Source organism: Anneissia japonica, unplaced genomic scaffold (assembly GCF_011630105.1).
Source record: "Anneissia japonica isolate Jap-2015-1 unplaced genomic scaffold, ASM1163010v1 scaffold1065_len1792383_cov172, whole genome shotgun sequence".
In the NCBI taxonomy this organism is placed as follows: Eukaryota; Metazoa; Echinodermata; class Crinoidea; order Comatulida; family Comatulidae; genus Anneissia; species Anneissia japonica.
The window spans coordinates 953795-974486 of NW_022684135.1; the positions used below are offsets into that span (position 1 = coordinate 953795).

At 34.8% G+C, this 20692-nt stretch overlaps 2 protein-coding genes across 5 annotated transcripts in view; both read right to left on the bottom strand.

Annotated features, from left to right (window-relative positions):
- LOC117103898 (ras-associating and dilute domain-containing protein-like) overlaps positions 1-2682 on the bottom strand; it is a 40774-nt gene extending 38092 nt beyond the window's left edge. For 2 of the 3 annotated variants that reach the window (XM_033244538.1, XM_033244530.1), the window contains exons 1-2: positions 2222-2682; positions 245-425 (exon numbers count right to left, since the gene is read on the bottom strand). In XM_033244538.1, coding sequence (XP_033100429.1) covers positions 245-425; positions 2222-2512 — 472 coding nt within the window. In that variant the 5' untranslated portion in view covers positions 2513-2682. The remainder of the gene's footprint in view (positions 1-244; positions 426-2221) is intronic. The other variant, XM_033244546.1, reaches the window with a different exon arrangement.
- A 5128-nt stretch (positions 2683-7810) lies between these two features.
- On the bottom strand, positions 7811-20642 carry LOC117103922 (monocyte to macrophage differentiation factor-like). 2 transcript variants are annotated; one of them, XM_033244565.1, is made up of 8 exons: positions 20594-20642; positions 19975-20192; positions 18797-18878; positions 17182-17339; positions 16045-16119; positions 15467-15568; positions 13057-13135; positions 7811-12416 (listed from the first exon to the last, which is right to left on the bottom strand). In XM_033244565.1, exons 2-8 carry the CDS (start codon positions 20061-20063, stop codon positions 12216-12218), a joined length of 786 nt encoding a protein of 261 aa, XP_033100456.1. In that variant the 5' UTR covers positions 20064-20192; positions 20594-20642; the 3' UTR covers positions 7811-12215. The 2 variants fall into 2 exon arrangements, with proteins under 2 accessions (XP_033100456.1, XP_033100467.1); XM_033244576.1 differs by having other exon boundaries at positions 20539-20629.
- Between the last annotated feature and the right edge of the window lie 50 nt (positions 20643-20692).

Here is a 20692-nt window from a genome sequence, read left to right on the forward strand (position 1 = left end):
GGGGGGATTGGACCATGGCAGCAAATCAGCTCCACTAAGTGGGTTAAACTACTAAAAATAACCATTAAGTTTTCATTGACATGGGGATTAGTTTCGCACTACGGGATTAAGTTCTGCATTCTGATTTTTCACTCCACCAGGCAGAACCAGATATTAAAAACCTCTCACCTAACATTTGAGAATTGGCCCCAGAACATATCAGACCCAATATGAGGAATATGATAAAAATGCTTTTGATTCTTACCTAATTCGTGGGTCTGGTATAGAACCTTACGACGCTTGTCGTTCTTGGAGATGTTAAATTTCTGTGCAAGAAGAGGGAGAAGCTCTTCTACTGTTACTTGGTTTGTTACTTGCAACACTTTAGTCATCTTATGACGGCCATCTTCCAGAGAGATATGTATTGGTCCTTCATAATCTAAACCCTTGAAAATAAATTTGAATTGATACTATAACAAAAGCATAAACGTAGGACAAACATACAAGATTAATTAAATTTTGCATCACACATGTTGTACATATTATTGGTTTCAAGTCCTGTTTCAAGTATACAGGTCTTTTCATATATATCAATGTACCTTGAAAATTTATTGAAATGTTCTAGAATAGAAGATATGAAAGTGATATCCCATGTAGTGGTGACTCCAGAAATTTGTCAGAGATTGTGCAACACACCATTTATTTGGCCCTGATTTCGAGGATGTAAACATCGCCTCTTGCCATGACTAATCAGCCAATTGATTTCTGGTGTTTTTTACATGAATCATATCAAATGGTGTTTCCCACACTTATTTATTGCCAAAATTAACGAGGTATCTGCATTGATTGAATCATTCAAAGAGTGCTGTGCCCAGATTCAACATGTATTGTTATTATAATTACAAGCTGTTTGGTAGGTAATTAATAAAAACATTGAATATGATATCAGTTGTCACAAGTAGCCATATGACTATCATAGTAGATGCAGTATTTACAGTACCTTTCCTTTTCCATGAGAATTGTTCAAGATATTGTTACCTTCCTACGAACACATTCAAGATATTCGCTTTTAGGATTTCCAAAGAAATGTTTTTGACAGGCATCAGTTATTCCCCAACTATTTATAAATTTTATTCATAATTTAGGTGACAGTTGCCTGCAGTTATTAGAATGGAGGGGGCCTAGTATGATGCAAGCAGTCTACGTATACAAAGTAGCATGTTTCTTAAGTTGTAGCATAAAGGGCACTATTGATTCCTTGAGACTGGGATGTGACAATACATTTCTCCGATTACTTTTAATGACAACCTGGTCAGATAGTCAGCGAACTAGCAGTGACCAGTTGTTAGTTAAGTTCATGGTTTAGCTCATTTGGCAAAGTCAGTGGTGGTGCCAGGATTTTCCCGACAGGGTTTCCAGATCCCCGACAGGCAGGGGGTGGGCAATGTTCCCGATGAGAGAAATGTTGGTATGGTCAGGCATCGCTCAAAATCTTTTGAAAGTGGTCCCGGGTGGGGAAAATTCCCCCAAAACTATGACCATTAGTGGTTTCAATGGCTTATTTAATGGACGGTTTTAAGGAGGTTGCTGGTTCCCATATAGCAGCATTTAGGTTTCTTTACTCCACATACTGCGCTTGGTCGGCAAGGAAGGGTGTACCAGCAGGGGGACCAGGGGATACCCCACCGTCATGGAGAGCTCAGTGGTGGTGCCAGCGAGGAGCATGGTGGGCATTTGCCCACCTGTTGGACAGGCACGGACCCCTGTCTGTAGGCCGAAGAACGACTAGGTCGTCAGACCAAAAATTTAAAAAAATAATTTGCCTATCCAAATAACGCTATTTTGATTGCCAATCCCTACAGGTATTGTGATTTAAAAGCACATTAGGACAAAATTAAGTCATAAATACTCTCCCCATGAACCCTAGCTAACAGGGATTTTTTTATTCCGGGCCGTCAACCAAGGCTTCATTGGCGCATTGGTTTGGACCCCTTCGTCGGCAAATTTCTGGAGCCACCGCTGGGAGGGCTCCCCCACCCCGTCGTCGGGGAAAAACAGATTTGTCAGAGAAAAAATAAAATCATGCATTTGACTCTAAAATCGATTTGATTGGACCAACTTCCGAGATTTTCAGCGACGCCAACTTACGTTCTCGTCGGGAAAATCGGACCACCCACCCCATCTGGCAAATCTTGGCGCCACCACCTAATTTTAGAAAATAGATATTGGTTTTTGTTTTTACCTTTTGAAGCACTGTAAACGGTCCTAAAAAGCCATTTCGTCTGTTATATACTACAATTTTTTCACTCAAATGTTCATATTTAGCTTTATCTTCGATGTCTGCTTGTGGTGAGACAGACAACTCACCTTCGCTGTCACTACTAGCCTGTTTGTGGAGTGACCTCAGGTGGGCAAGAATTAGTGGGTCTGTCAACATGTTCATCCCCGAACGCTTTCTACCAAACAAACCCTCCAAGTCATTAACATCTCCGCCGCTGTCGATCAAACGTTTTACGATACCCTCACTGGTCATTGTGATTCTCAAGACGGATTAAATCATTTCGTAAATTAGCATTCTGGTATAAAAACGTATTTCCATTAATTCACACTGGAATAAAAGAGGCTAGACAACTTGATAAGACCATGATAAGACTTACGCACTGGCCCGCGAGAGTTACTGATTGTTCGTATGGCTAGATTCACTGCTAAAATAAACACAGTCATGCTTGAGTGATTCTACATAAAAAGTTCGTTTTCTCCTTCTCCTAGTTGAAGTTATGCAAATAAAATTTAGAAACGATCAAAAAGAGTAGACAAGCCAAATATTGATGAATGTGAAAGGAAACTATCTTGCCATCGGCACATCCATAAAATAAAGTTGGAGGTTTGTAACCAGTTTTATTACATTATCGTCTGCTCGACACAAAACTAGATAGAGCTATAAAATCAGCAATCCGAATCACGACTGATATAATCAGTCTAAAAGTTTATATATATGTAATAATATGTATAACAAACCAAGGCTGCTGGAAGTGAAAATCATGTACATTACGTCAAAAGAATAACATTTAATACTTCCGTTTATTTATTCAACTCATTTCAATTAAATTCATTTATTTTTATAGGCATTATAAATTACCACAACATGACGAATTGCGTAACATACGAAGCTTGAATAATTGAACATGGTAATCAGACATGCATGGGGGTGGCGGGGGTGAGGGACGCGGATGCATAACCGATCCACGAGAGCAAATTAGTAGCTTATAAAAATTGTAATGGGCCATTGAGTTTTTACTGCATTCTCAATTTTCGCACCAATCAGAGGCCAAAACCAGCCTACACTTAGAAAGACAATATTTAAAACATAAGGGCAGATAAAATTCAAATGAATACTGTATGTACATCTAAGAATATTTACACAGCAGGCCCATAGCCAGGTTCTTCCAAGGGGGGGGGGGGTTTCTGGGCGCGAGGTCCGTCGAAGCCCCGGTGGGGTCGGCGAAACCCCAAAAGCAAGAAGATTTTTGTGCTTTATGGGTCTAAATAATGCTATAAAAGCAGATATGTTTGAAAATGTCTGTGTTTGGGTGGGTCTGCAGTGCATTAGTTGGGTTGGAGGACTTATTTAGGAAATTTAAAGAGGGGGTTTCGCCAGAAAAGAGGGGGTTTGCTAGAAAAGGGGGTTCTCCCGAACCATAAAAACCCCCTGGATACGGGCATGCACAGGGTAAATTACAGAAGGTGAGAACCCATAGCAACATAGAGTTAAGAATGGTCGCTTACCAACCGACCCAAAAACATAGAGCAAGTATCAAGAAATATGTTAAACATTCATATAAACGTGAAAATGGTGTACAGCTCCAAGTATGAGCAGGAGAACTAAAATTTGTAAATCATCGACTAAATTCTGAAAAAAAATTGTGGTTATTTCTTAAGCCAGTGTTCAAGCACTTTTATCAGGAATATACCCTGAAGACAAGAGATCTTATAACATAAATATTGATGAGTTAATAATTACTAGATAGTATAATACTCCAAGTATCGAAATGCACGCCATCGTGTCGGGATTCTGTATTTCGACATATGTCATCATCAGACATAACTAATGTCGAAATATTGAATCCCGACACGATGGCGTGCATTTCGATACTTGAGTACCGGTATGTATTATACTATCTTATCTGAGATAAATCAGTGGACCTTTCGGTTTTTAATAATTACAATACAGTAATAATAATAGTAATATTAACAATAAAGCAAGAAACAATTTGGCATTATCGGCAACGTAGCATAAAGCAGAACAGTACATGTCACATTAATAGAGGATAGTATTTTTACAAATCAATTTGTCTACTTTCGTATATCGCGCCTAATAATAATCATAGGCTAATCCACAAATTCAATGTATACCGTAGTCTGTCGGTTAGTGTCTACCAACATTTTAGGCAATTAATACATACGGTAAACTACCAAATTGATATTTTTTCGCAATCAAACAGCCTGTAAACATTTGTAACAAACAATCGCATTCTCGATTCCGCCGGCGAAACATCGCTTAGCACTTTTCTGTACATGTATACAGCAATGAAAACGTAACTTGGCCGTTGCGCTGAAATTCTCTCGCAGTGCGTGTGCCGCCGTAGAAATGTTCATATATAAATTCGCTTCGTCGTTGTGATTGTGATTATTTTCTTACATAACATAGCCACAGCGTTCACAAATGTTAAAATAACGATTTACGAGTTCAGAAAATGATGAAGTGCATTTAGCAACATCGTATTTCAGAAAACGCACCATTGTGACATGAACGGAATATTTTATCGTGATTGTTAAAACGTTGAATAGTTATGATAGTATAATACTCCAAGTATCGAAATGCACGCCATCGTGTCGGGATTCAATATTTCGACATTACTTATGTCAGTGGACCTTTCAGTTTTTGAATTCTTGGGCTTAATCTCTTTGGTTTGAAAAATTAGCCTCGAAAATAAGCCCATCTCGAAATGAAGCTCATGAGCTTATTTTTAAGATAGCATAGGCTTCTTTTCGAGAGAGTACAGTACATACACTGTACATGAATTTAAAAAAAAAAAATAATTAAAAACAAGCTTAGTTTATAAAGTAGTTTAGGTGATTTAATGCCAGTTAAATCCATCTACGATACAGATTGATGTTACAGTTTACTTGTTTATTGTCTATAAATAGCATAAATTCGCAAACGTTACCAGCATTCATGAAAATAAGCCCCCCTCTTTATTAATTTGCAAAGGAGCCTCGAAAAGAAGCCTATTCAATGTTCGCAATAAAAAGCCCAGGGCTTCATTCGAGGTTTTACGGTATGGCATTTTAACTACTAGGCCTATCTTACGCACACAGTCACACTATCTACCATTCGTGAAAGTGTCCAACAGGAAGCCAGGCCTTACGTGCCTACAAATGGCTTTCAGTTTTCTTTTCATTATTAATTACAGTATCTATTGATTCTGTGTGATTCGATGAGTCAGAAGTATAGTTTTCATATCTAGATTGCTTTTATATTTATATAAGATGAAATTAAAACCACATGTATTATCCATCTCACTGTGAGATTAACGATAAAATAGGCCTAATACCAGGCGCGTGTAACAGGGGTATTGGGCAGGGCTGGGGGAAGGTAATAATTTACAATATAGACCACAAACGTGTGTTTGAAACTAAATATAAGCATAGTGTTTTATTTTCTCTATGATATAAGCATTCATCATGGTTTTATTTATTACAAACATATTCTTTTACCATCATTGAGGCCCTTCTTTAGGTAAAAAGATCTACTTTAAATGTTTGCTTTCTATTTGAGTTAACTTAGATGGCAAAGGAGGACAAGCACAAGTCACCTCACCCTCAAAAATGCCACTTTTTTAAATTTTTTTTTTAAAGTTTAGGTCTTACGTTATATACAGTATGACCAAAACACGTTTTTTTGAAACTGAATAAAACGATCTATCTTAAATTTTCTTTCTTGAGTTCTATTATGTGTTGAAATAACTTAGAATGCTAACCCTAATTCGCGCGCCAAAAATATAGGTTTTTAATTCTAATTTCGTCGCAATTAATAAAAAATCCCTAAAATGTGCAATTTTTTGAGAAATTGGCCTACTGTAACAAGAAATGCGCGCGAAGCGCGCGAAATTTGGGATTTTTAAGCACATTCAGAGGGGAAGAGGCATCTTCAAAAGGTGGGGAAAGATTTTCCACAAATGGATATTTTCCCATTGTCTTCCGGTGGTCACGCCAATGTGGAGAACATCTGGCGGCTTATATCAAAGGAGCTATGGAAACTTTTTGAAGTTGAGAAGGGGTTGCAGGGTGTTGTGAGTCCGGTCATTAGGCTATATCCTCCTTTTTATTCTTGTCTTTTTTTTTTATCTTCGCTTTTTCTTTTCCTTTTCCCTTTCCATTTCTTCTTTTTTTCTTTTTCCTTCCCTCTCCCCTCTTTCTTTTCTCTTATTACCCAGCCCGGTATGACGGCTTGGTCAGCCCAGTTAAAACCGTCAGGGGGAGGGGGCTGTCCTTTCCCCTGCCCCGCCTGTTACACCACTGCCTACAACATTACATTGTTCAAAATTTTAATCATTTTAAACGCAATCTATCGCATGTTCGTCTAAACTTATTATAAAACAAGACACGATACTTTCAAGTGGAAATTAATTTTGGTCCTTCTCGAAACTCAAAATATAGGCCACCTGCATACAAAGTGGGGGAGGGAAAAAATTTACAGTGAAAATAGTCGCCGAAATTTGCGGACTGTCGAACAGATATGTGTAATTGGTTGAAAACATACATTAAAATTTCAATTCAAAAATAATTACCCACAATGTCCTTTTCTGAACTTTCATTTTCAGGTGAACCAGCAGCAGAATAAATTAAATGGTGCAATAGAACTTTCCTGAGTGTCAATCAAACTTAACAACTGACCAATCAGAACAAGGCAAGGAATACGCGTATGTATCACCATGGAGATTATACCTCCATGGTATCACAAATGCACATGTTTGCCATTGGTTTTACAGTTACAGTTGAACATGTTTTACATTACACTGTCGTTTGTGAGAACTTAGCAATAATATCCAAGGGGCGGAACTTAACGGAAAGGTTCATTGGCAGCTAAATCGCCTCGTTGGTGGCGCTGTCTTAAGAACATTGTTCAACACATAAATGTCCAATTCATTTATTTATTACTTACCGACTTTATTTTTTCTTGCTTAATTTGTTTTTACCTTTTATATTTTCATTAGTTTTGTTAAGATTACATTTGTATTAGTTGAGATGTTTGATGCATCACCTGCTAAGTGCCACCGATATAAATGGTGTATGTCAACAAATTATTATTATTATATATTGATTCATGCTTCATTCAGCCATACACATTCACAAAAACAATGAAAATTGGACAAGCAACAAATTTTACCGTATATTACCTAAGTTGGCTAGAATTGATAATAGTGATGAACACTCTAGCTCAAAAGCCTACCAACCCAATTAAATGTACTCTATCCCGTCTGTTAAATGCTAAAACAATTTGAATTGCGTTGGTAAGTTGGCTAAATCATTAGCTTTGAAATTAGAATATACATTAATTTCTTCATCAATTAACAAACACATGGAAAATTTTTAAGTTTTCCCAGATTTATGTGTTACACCAGATTTATTGGGGTGAAATTTCATGAAATAAAATTACAAATGCTTTTTTGAGTTAAATTTTACTAAAACGCTGTGTACTTGTTGAACTTGTCAAAAAAAAAAAAAAAATACTAGTACACAAGGTAATTCAGTGAAAGCAAAACCCATATGTATTAACACGCAACTTTATTCAAGTTTTGAATTATTAACAACTCTTCTCACCAAATCTTAATCAGACATCGATATCTGTCAACCAGATATCAGAAATAATTAATTTTATAAATTTACTTTCATTATTATAGGCGATACAGAGATATAAGACGACCAGATCATGTTATAAATTCATTGAGCTCTTACTAACAGAATTTAAAACAAGTTCAATTTTATGTTGTATATACTGTTATATCAAGTTCTCAGTAAGTGAGAAGAACTTTCTAATGACCTGATAATGGTTATGATACTGATAACAATCATTACATAAAGATCAAAGTGAAACAACGTTTCATTTCATATTGTTCATAGTTTCACTATGATCTTCATAGTACAGTACATATGTAGATACCACCAATATACAGGTCTCCCTCCAATCAAAGACATGTTCTATGGTCTTTACTGTTTTGGTCTCTATATTAGAATAATAAAGGTAACACAAACACTGTTAATTTAGGAATACCGAAGTGGTTTCTAATTGGCGATGGTCTTTAATTAGAGGGAGCCTTGTACTTTATTATAGACTTGAAAATGTGTTAAATACAAATTGCATTGTGTAAATATATATTACAACAAATTAACTACCATCTACATGTCATCTTTTTTTTATATATATCCAACAGCGAGAACACTTATCAATCACAGAATTGAACTACATAATGCTTTATAAATACTGTATACAAGTATCAATTTGTGGATTAATAATACTATCATTACCTCTGCACAATATTTATCTACCCTGCGCATCCATCCATCAATCAATCAATCAATCAATCAATCATTCATCCATATGACCAAACTTACGATACATGAGTAAAAGAAGTTAAAAGAATGTCAAAGAGCAAATACAAAGCTTAGAAAGGTAAAATACGTGATGTAAAAAGCAAGCAAATCATGAAAATGACAACAACGTTAAAAACTATTAACAACAATACATTGACAAATTTGTCTGCCCCGCACACAATTCAATCATTCATTCATTTGACCAAAATCGCAAGTTTATAAACAAGATACAATAGTGAAAGAAGTTAAAAAATTGTCAGACAATAAAAACGAAGTTTAGTAAGGTAAAATATGTGATGTAAAAAGCGAGCAAAACATGAAAATGACAACAGCGATAAATACTATTAAAAACAATGCATTGACACATTCGTCAGCGGTCTGTGTAAGTGCTTGTATGATTCGCTGACCGTTTATACAGTAACAGTCCGAGTAGATCTTTGTTGAAAAACATTTATTCGCACAATATGTCTTGTTGCCTTGCCGTCTCATTGCATTGCGTTGTCTGCCGACACAGTGTGCGACAGGTTGCATCTACCAAACCACAGCTCCAATTAATAATGAATTCTTGAATCCTGTAGCGGTATTATTTTGATATTCACTTAAATATGTCCCTGATGAAATAACATTGCAACTGGTCCATCTAAATTCACTATCATATATAAATTGATACTAAATACGCTTATAAAGATACAATTCATAGAAATATGTAAAGTAATATTAATAATTTCAGTAAAGAAAGTGTTTAGTTATTATTTACATAATGTTCTAACAGCAATCAACACGTTGACAAATTTTATTTCTAAGTAACATCCTGTCCTATAAATATTTGTCTATAAAAACAATACCTACTAGCCACAAACAAGATAAAAGAATAACCCATAACTTGCAGCGTCTTTGTGTGAATCGTTTATGGGTGTGGCCTTTAACTACCTCAGCCGCTGTAAAGAGGCGCTTATAGTAGCTACATGTTCACATCATTCGACAAAAAGTGTTATAAGGCAAAAGTGTGTCAGTAAGATGAAGCTTTATGGTTATACATTTTCCTTTGCATTACAAACAAGCCTCTAAATACCATGTGAACAAACGGTAATGTAAGGCAGAAGGCTGTCCATCAAAGAATTGTCCATTATGAGAGAAATGTCCATATTACGGATGTCCATTATATAAGGGGAAGGGAGGTGTCTCTATTTGAAGGGGTGAGAACACAGTAACAGTTCAAAGGTGTAAGGGTATAAACAGAGTAGGGCATACATTATTTTTAATAAATAAATCTACAGCACATGCAATTATCTATAGCTGTCCCAGTACCAGTATGTATAACATATCATTATATAATGTTATCTATATTTCTATCCTTTGTGTCTATCAGTTTCTGAATCATACTCTAGCACCTCCTTAAGTTCTTTTATAAATATAGTGATTTGGAATGAAATTAGTCATTTTTTTTAAGATGAATTTGTGTAAGCACCAAATCAAGGTGAGTCCAAAGGAGAAACATCTTCAATCTGACTGTTAAGGCCTGTCCAGACTATCAAATTGTATTTTACAAAAACATGTGACACGCCTAAATATGGTCATGATGACATCACATCATGACCATATATAGGCACATCACGACTATATATGGGCATACAACCACCTGGACAGAGCTTTGCATGTTATCACAACAATTACAGTACTTTCACACTAAATTGAACCAGTTTTAACGAAAGACCTATAGTAATTACAATTCTCGCTAACTCTGTAAGTTGTTTATGACACGTCAGTAATTTTATATTATATATTAAAATCTGAAATATTTACCATTAAATTTTTATAGAAAACATTAATCTCAGCTGTTGTATTCATTGACAATAAACTCTGATATTCTACTATTAAAGAAAAAAAAATAAAAAACTAAAAAAAAAGAAAACACCACTAAAGGGCGACACTTCAAAAACAAACCACTGAAAGGAATAAAGAATGTTCACACAGAATTGCCTATACAGGTAACATTACTGAAATACATTCCTAAACCACCACCTTTTCCTTTGCTCTCTTTTTATATTTTGTATCCACCCTCTTATTAACTTGGCCACAGAAGGAGAGTTTATGTCGCAGCTCATGTCAGGTATCCATCCTACCTGCGAATCCTTCTACCAGACTACGTAAGCTAGATTATATGCATTAGCTATGTAGTGACTCGATAAGAAGAAATTAATTTAGAAGTTTGCAAAACAACGTATAAAAATTCTCGTCTTACTGATGTTATTATATTTTTCCAGACCTTTGTTCTTTTTGCGACCGTTGTTTATAATTATAATTAACTATATAAGTTTTTGGAGCTATAGATAAATGCAAGCAATAATAGATATTAAAAATCATAAAAATAATTTTTTTTTTTATAATGCTTGAATTAACACAAAAATAATATTTATAATTTGGAATACAATTTTTGTACATATTGCAAGGCATCAAAATATACTCCTGAATTATTTATCTTTCAACCAGATTGCAACTTTACATATTATATTAAACTTAATCACTATTAATTAATCTAATATTCTATGAAAATATTTAGAAAAACATTAATAAAATTTAAATAGTTCTTATTCTATTTATTCCTTTTATATTTATAATGAATTCACTTACCTATCATAAATTCATGTGTAACAACTAAAATTTATATACACTGTCCATTTAATAAAAGCTAAAAATATCATTTAATAAAAGCTAAAAATATATCATTCTATTTCATCTTGTTGTACTTCTAAATAGAATAACTGTCAAATAGTCCTTTCTGAAATTTCCTCAAAAATACCTCTGGTAATACATTAAGAGTTATTTTGTGATACACTCGTCTTAATGCCCTTTTTATATCAATGGTGCCCCTAATAATCGTAGCAAAAGTGTCCTTACCCCTAAAAAGCCCAAACTTGAGGCTTGACAGTCCCTAAAGGTTAAGAAATGTCAATATAAGAGTCTGTATTTTATTATATATCATTTAAATATTTTATAATATATGTTTATGGAGTGCCAATTAAACTGATAAACTGACCAAGAACTGGACCAGGAATGTGTGTGTCTGTGTTCTACAAACATGGCTTGTGTTGGCTGACAAATCCACATATATTGTATTAAAACCTGAACTATTTAACATTAAATTATTATAGAAAATATCAATTCTCTACTGTACTCTCTACTGTCACCACTAGAGGGTGACACTGCAAAAACAAACCATTGAGAAGAATTATGGAATGTTCACACACACAATTGCCTATTACAGGTACATTACTGAAATATAATCCTTAAAACAGTCACCACACTTCACTTTTCCCTCGCTTCTTTCTATATTTTGTATTCACTCTCTCATTAATATAACTTAGAATCAATGACTCTTTGTTGGCATTGCGCATTAATTAGTTCACCTTTTGGCTTACCTATATTTTCTAGATCTGTTTTTGTTTATATAATATCATTTACCCTACCAGTTAATAACACACTTAACTAGATATAAATTTAGAATGACAATTGTTTAGTGATACCTTAGCAACAAAACTCTGCTTTGTATGGCATACCTGATTTATACCCAAAATTCAATTTTAATCTGTTTCACCGGAGTTTGGAATGTACAAGTATGTAGTGACCGCATAGTAATGAACGTAGGCGCCGCCTGCGACAAACAGGTGCCATATTGCATGAGAACATGGAATGATTCCGTCACTTTTGAAGAACGCTGTTCCAAGGACGTAGATCAGTCCACCGAGAGCCATTTCGGACAAACCGTCTGTGTTGATAGATGACTGGGAAGTCAAAATAATATTCAAATATTTTAACCTAAAATGATTTCCATACAGGTTTTATTATTACTATGTACATATTTATTACCACTTGGGAAATAAGTCCTTTGGCAGAAAATTATAGCATCATCCCCCAATATCTTGTTTTATTTTAAACCTTTCAAAAGAATATAAAAGGTGTGCTTAATCTAACGTGTGCTGTGTCTATAGAATGCATGTTTGAGTTTTGAACTCAATTCAAATTCTATGAGAGCGCCCCCTATCTTGTGGTAGTACTTTGTTTTTCGTTTCATTGTGTACATGCAAAATCAAGACAGTCAGACCTCTTGTAATTCTACACTCTTTGGATATATGCTGCTTGTAGTTGCTACAACAAGCAGTCTATATCTGATGAAATTGTCATTCAGAAATAGTGAGTATTTCCTTTATTCTGAGGAATTTCTCCATGGAACTTACATCCTTGAAACCAGATGAAACTATTAAACTAATTTTAATTGTGTTTTCCCCATTGGATAATCCATATTCTAATAAACAAATGATACTATATCGTTAGTATGCCACATGTTAAATTAATATTAATTTAAAAAAACAAAAAAACTAGGATGACATACACATCAAATGTTCTTGCTATAATAAAACTCACCAATGATGTTGTCAAGACGATGGATATAGCAGGCAAAAATCCGATCACAAAATAGAAGAAGGTTTCAAGCTTTTTATATCTGCAACAACAATAAGTTATGAATATTTAATACTATCATATACCTGTGCTCCGGGATGCTTTAGTTTTTATGTGACATAGATAACTTGCGAATGGCAAGCAAAAATCCAATACAATAACAAAATAGAAGGTTTCAAGTTTTTAAAATCTGCAATAATAATAAGTAATTAATATTTAATATTAGCATACACCAGTGCTCTGGGATACTTTAGTTTTTATGTGTTGTAAATAGCTTGTGAAAGATGGCTTTCAAGGTATTCATTTTTGGTGGTTTTTGGCATTGTTTTCAATGTCATCCAATATCCAGCCTAGAAAGTTAGCTTATCGTCTTCGTCACATACTATAGAAACCCCAGTGTATTGAAAATGAGCACATTCTTGCCAGAGGTTTTGGAGATATGTGATGTTACGCCGAGGTGCTAACAGAATTAATACACAGATAATATACTGTAATAATGGATAGATATGGTATATTAGTGCAAATTTTTGTATATTTAATGAAAAATAATGAAATATTTATTATTATGAGAAACAAAAAATGAGCTTTCAAAGAGAAAAAATAGATTATAGTTATAATTACAAACCAAAGATGAAGGTGCTTTATGTTAAAGTAAAATCAAGTCTGAGAACAAAATAGTATTATATTGATGATAGAACATTCTTGAATTCAGTTTAGGCCTAATCAAATTTCTTTCTTAATTAGATTTTTTAAAGTATTTCAGTATGTCTGACAACTTTAACAATATTATGTAATTACAGCATTTTTTTTAATGGTTTTGAAGAATACAGCAGGTGGTCTCACTAAAAAGAAGAACAAACAGATGGATAGATAGAAACACTACTAGCCAAATTATAAAAGAACAAGGCTACAGAAAACAAGGGTTGAAATAAAGAACAGTCAGACACATAAACCAGAGCTTTTACAATACATAAAGCTCTGTCCAGACTATCAAAAAACTGCTGTATGCCCATATATAGTCATGATGTGCCTATATATGGTGATGATGTGATGTCATCATGACCATATTTAGGCATGTCACATGTTTTTGTCTAACAAAATTTGATAGTCTGGACAAATCTTTTGACCTTTGTCAGTAGCTAGTAAATGAGAACAGAAGTCAGAAAATAACATATAATATCATTTTAAAATGTTATTTTTTAAGAATATGCACCCACCAGTATGTATTATATAAAGATACAAAGATATACTAATGAAGATGCAAGACAGTAATAAAACAAAAAATAAAATTTAGAGGATATATACTGTATAGCTCTTTGAAAATAAAATTCACAAGCATATTGGTAGTAAAACTGTATATAATTGTTTAAAAATTTGTATTATTATCAATATATAATTATAACTTTGCTGCAGCTTTTCCCAAATTGTAAATGTACTTGCCTGTACATACTATCTTAAAGTGTGGCTTTATCACACACATTGAAGGCTGCGGGAGCGACAGAAATATACATGAGAAATCAACCGATCAATTAATCAATCAATCATGGAATTTACATAGCGCCAAACTCCATAAAAAATGTTTAAAGGTGCTAGTACAGCCAACTCTGTAGCCTTCTCTTGAAAATGTCAACAGATTGGGTCATCCTCCAGTCTTGAGGAAGAGAATTCCACAGAAGAGGTGTGCCACATGTGAAATAAACTATTGCATTAAAATATCAGCCCTGGTTTTACTTTTGTAACAATGATATATCATAAATTAATACTATACATCTTTATATACCTTTTATTACTGAAACATTTAATATTCAAAATCGGAAGGCTTACAGAGTAAACAAAACAATATAAACAGTAGGTTTTCAGAATTGCTCACGAATATTATTAAAATCAGTAATCTATGAACAATTTTATAGAATAATAATACTAATAATAAAAGCATTTTATATAATGAAACAATTTTATCTTAAAACCCACAGAAAAGCCAATTGATTTATCAATATACTGAAGGGTGCACAGGATTGGATTGGATATATTTGGTGTGAACACCAAAGATAACCCACGAAAGTCTGAAAAGGCAACCTATTTCCAGTGGGGTCCTTCTGGTGGTGATTGAGCAGTACACCAGGAGACAATCAGTCTACTCATTTCAGAATAGTGTACAGCGTTCTTTAATGGGCATACGGGCCAAAATGCACACAAGACCAACGGCTTAAACGTTTCATCTGACAGACGGTGGGCTATCGTAACTTGCATTTCAGATGGGAATTGAACCAGGGACCCAGATTAGAAGTTAACAAAAAAAATATTCAAGTGAACAATCTTGAAGGTAACCTTGCTATAAGAAAAATAATGAAATTGCTAATATAATGAAACCTACTTTTCATAGAAACAGTAATTATAAGAAATCCCGAGAACTGCCATCACCCAGATAAACCAACGCATTGTCTGCCCTAAGAACCCCATGTCACGAAGTGTTAGCCTAAAGACAAGAGAAAATTTAAATTTATAATAGCAATACAAAACGTTCATACAAAGCATAATACAAATAATCCTACATATATACATTTGTTCCAGACATCACAATTAAAAGAATATCAATTTAACACTGAAAACCCAACTGTGCATGAGAAACACAGATATTTATTTGCGTTTTTTTTTTAAGGAGATTGAGAACGAAATAAAAAATGGTAAGAAGAATACAGCTCTAATAAAAAAAGTGAATTAATAATTGGATGTATTAAAACTCTATGAACAGGTGGAGAGAGGGTACAAGGTAGAGAGGGAGAAGGTGGAATTATGAAAGTGAAGAAACTGATCTATCAAGTCCCTCTTGCAGAAGAGAGGATGTGCCTACCAACAACTACCTGAAATGTCTCTTAAGAAGAGGACAAAGCTGTTTAAGGAGTTGTGTATTTGATGAAAAAAAAACACATAAAAACAGAGGAGTAGACTTACCAAGGTGTATATGATGAAGCTATAAACAAGTAGATCACCGCTCTGTCACTCACATGCAGGTAGAAACGTAGAGTGCTATAAAAGAGGCAACATACTCTACCAATATTTCATAATAATGATAAACAATAGTATTAATAACTAACCAAAAAAATAGTAACTAAAACAACATTAATTATATTATAATAATAATAATAATCCTTTATTTCTCCTTATTCTAACTGGAAATCAGAAATTTGGTCTGGGCTCCTGAGGACTGTAGTGCAGCACCACTGAACTTAACTACAACATATAACGGGCATATACAGATACAAACAATGTCCTTAAAGGCCAACTCAGACAGCCTGACCCGATTTATCGTCGGGGACAGTCTTAAGCCGTCGTGAGAAATATTAAACTCGTTTAATATTCTACTACGCGACTGCCCCCGACGCTCACCATCGCGTCTGTGTTCGACTAACACAGACCCGACGCGACAACAAATCGCGTCGGGCTGCGTCGGCTCTCAGTATGCGGGTTATTTGAGAAGCCAATCGATCAGACTCCAATTAAAACCCAACACTGGCCAGGTTTGAACCAAGGTCTTAACCCTCTAGATACCGTCTTCGACTGTAGTCGAAATTGACCTCAAACCGAGAATTCCCATTTTCGACTGCAATCGAAATTTCGTGACTAAAAAATAGGTGGTTTTCAAATCGCTCTTCTGTTTTTATTTTAGCTCCAATACGGCAGAGATTTTGAACACGCATGCGTGAAGCCTTCTGTGTGGAATAGGAATGTTTTATATTTGTTTTTATTTTTTTTGGCTATAATTTATTTTTTTTCGGTTTTTGCTGACGATTTATATGTAGCATTTTTCTGTAATTTCTATTATATTATATATTATATTACAGAAAGTTCCTAAAAATCCACCAGAACGACGTATACTCAAAAAAAGCAAAAAACCTTGTTACACTGCAAAAGAATCCGGTATTCAAGGGTTTGCACTACAAAAGAATACGGTATCCAGAGGGTTAAGCACAAGAAGCAGGGCCAACTGATCGGCTCATGCATGCAGGTTCAGATAAATAGTATCATCCAAATAATCAAAGATTACAGAAGAATGATAAACAAAATGACAATGTAATGTTATAGCTTTACCTTGTTTTCCCACTCCAGGCCACAAGATGAAAAATGGTGGACACACTAAAGAGACAAATGAGAGAAAGGCCGTATATAATGGCAGAGTACTTGTGCTGCTCGGTGGTAGATTGGTGGAGCATACATAGGCAACCTATGCAGCTTGGGATGATCCACAGCTATAAAACACAGACAAATAAACATCAAAATGAATTTTAAGTTCTAATATTTGATCAATAACCTAATCTATGCATACCAGTAATAAATGTATAAAATGAATAAAGTCATGTTGCAACAGGGGCTTTGCTAGAAACATGAGATAGGCTGTCCAAAATGGAAGCCAGTGGGCGTGGCTTCTATTTTGGATGGCCTATTTCACGAGCGGGCCACGTCCCTCCCAAACATAAGAAAAAACATAGAAAATTATGATCTTAGAGGGCATTTAAAGTGTTAAATGTTGGAATTTTGTCTTCAAAGAAATTGTGTTGAATTAGCTATCACAAAGATATTTCAGTTATATACGTAGATTGCTATGGCAAATATTGCCAAGCTGTGCAAATATTGCATCATCATCTCTCACCTTTAGTCTAGTGTAAATTCTACTCTAGGTCCTCAGAAGTGAGAGATAGGCCTAGACCTACTGTATTTTGTTGACTAATAAAATTTAACTGGTGAGGTTATCAACAAATCTTCTTTACGGTATTTAATGAATTAATTATAACCAGAGAGTTAAGAACAAAAATATTATGTCAGGAAACCGAATCTCAAGTATTGTATTTGCAGAGCCACGTGCATGAGCTGTGGGCATCTATTTTCCAGCGGGGTATAAATGTTTTGAACACGAAACATGTTGTAAGTGAACTTTTTACCGTGTAGGCAATAGTTAAGCCTTACATTTTTGGGAATCGCCACCAAAGATTTGAAGAATATAGAGAATGTGCTAAAGGTTGAACAGGCCCAATTAGGCTAGGCCGAGCTGATTAGGTCAAGCCGTCCAAGCTGTCATGGTAAAAGTGGCCGTCCTAAAGAAGGCTGGATGGCTCGCTGGCTAAGCCTATTTGTTGGAACCAACTCAATGGCTGTTAATAATTTACTTTTAATAATTAGAATCTAAAAAGCTTAAAGCTCTGTCCACACTATAAAATTTTATATGACAAATATAATACCCATATATGGGCATGATAATGTCAATTGAGAGCAGCTTAGCTCAGTCGGCTAATCCGGTGGTAGCCACTGTGTGGACGCTGAACCGTTGGCATCTCTTGGTCCCTGGTTCAATTCCCATCGCTGCCTCTCCTTGTATTTCAGCTAGAGGGCTGAAATACAAGTTACGATGGCGCACCGTCTTTCGGATGAGACGTTTAAGCTGTTGATCCCGTGTGTATTATGGCCCATGTGCATTATGGCCCATGTGCACGCTAAAGAATGCAGTACACTCTTCAGAAAAGAGTAGGGGATTGTCTTTCGGTGTACTGCCCAATCACCACCAGGACGAACCTACTAGAAATAAGTCTTCTTATCCCTGGTGTTTACACCAAAAAAAATCCAACCATATTACACCCAAATATGAACATATTACATTTATTTGTCACATAAAATTTTGAAGTGCTGACTAAGCTTTTAAATTCCTCCTTACCCCATGTGTAATGCAATTTGCAATGTGTTCAATGTTTGTTGGTTCATACATCATATTCTTACCAGCTGGTTTGTTCATTAGTCTAAAAAACAAAACACAACAAACCAAAGATGGTATTATACTGTATTTGTTAGCAGTTTACTTGCTCCTGTCTGGTAGTTTTCTCTAGTTTTTCTGTCATTTATATTATATAAATATTTCAGTACTGCCATTAAAAGTCAATTTTGAAACTCATACAAAATTAATTTCTATAGCTAATTATTGAGGCATTCTCACAATATTGCTATTGAAGTTTATACAGTAGAACCCTCCTATGGGGCACCTCTATTAAAAGGACACTTTTTTGTCCATAATATGAGGAAAAGTATAACGGTCAGCCCCTATTCTGGGAACATCCCTACGGACATATCCGGAGTATCAATCAAACTTAACTACTGACCAATCAGAAAAGGGACAGCAATGTGCGCACATCTAACAAGCACACGTGTTGTCCCACAAACATCTTGTGTGGGACTTTACATATATATTTTCATTTAACCAAGTGGAAACATAAGCAAAACTTACATTGGTTTCACCCATTTTTCTACTTGGTTCAACAAAAAAAAAAAAATCTCTAAATATTTTTCAAGCTGGAAGCTGGTGAATTAATTTTATTTATTATATTATAATTTATTGTAATGAATTATAATATAATAAATAAATTCATTTTATTTATTATATTATAATTTACTCTATAAATTATAATATAATTTAATACAAATAAATAAATTTATTTTATTTATTATATTATATAATGTTTTTGCTAACTAAACTTGTGGCCTTTCTTCTAAAATGCTTCGTAAAGCCGACGAATCCAATTCTGCTCCCTATAAGTGTTAGACGATGCAACACTGTCTGATGATTGTCGCTGGCAGTTTGAACAGATTGTCATTAAAAAAAGCCTGGCTTAAAAGAATAGGCTTACAATAGGCTAAATAAACACTGCATATTTATTATGCCGTATTAATTTATTTTAAGAAAATTGTCATCATCATCTTTGCCATTGCATGCGTCATCACTGATACCCTACATACACCACCTCCATTACCACCACCGAATGCACTGTATTAAATATAACAATGAGTTTGAATTTGAATATCACAATGGAATGTAATTATCCTACTACATACTGTACCTACTTGGAACCACAGCATGACCATGCAAGTCCATCTAAATTGTTGTTCTTCCTCATCCTGGTCTCCTTGCTGCTGGTACTAGTATGCGCCATCAATGTCTTGGTTAATTGATGTCTGTTGCTTGGTCAGTTCAGTCTCTTCTGATATGGAGCCTTATCCAAATTATGTTATCAACCGGGGTTATCAATCAGTCCTGCTGATGATATTAATGTACATTCCTCCTATAAATATTAAAGAAAAGACCATAAGAAAGCTTATCATTGCCGATGCCATCATTATCAATTGTTACTAGAAATTTTACATAACATGACCAACAGTCGAAGGCCTTGAAATAACCTAAGACTACTAACCGCCAGCCTCTCCTTTAACTACTCTAGCTAGGCCCTACTTTAACTTTTCCTCCCTGACACCGTCGATGTCGATGATGGAAGGGAAGGAAACGCCGGTGTGTTCATGCCTAGCTAGGCTAGGGCCTAGCCTAGGCCTGTTTTTCCCGTGTAAATACATGCAATATAAATGAATTTTGAGGAAGGAACAAACAGACATGTACTTATAAGTACCGCATACCTAAATAATACGTAAAAACAGTATCAGAAGTAGATAACAATATGAGAATACACACCCCGATATGATCAACCCAACCCAATTTGGTTTGTTATTCGCAAAGACGAATTTAAAAAACAAAAAATAAAACACCGGCACTGCGTTTCAATTACAAAGT

Coding starts and splice junctions, on each gene's coding strand:
- LOC117103922 (XM_033244565.1), bottom strand. CDS start 20,063: ATGGCGCATACTAGTACCAGCAGCAAGGAGACCAGGATGAGGAAGAAC. Junction 17,340..18,796: donor CAAATTGCATTACACATGGG/GTAAGGAGGAAT, acceptor TGTGTTTTATAG/CTGTGGATCATCCCAAGCTG. Junction 12,417..13,056: donor TCGTCTTGACAACATCATTG/GTGAGTTTTATT, acceptor TTGACTTCCCAG/TCATCTATCAACACAGACGG.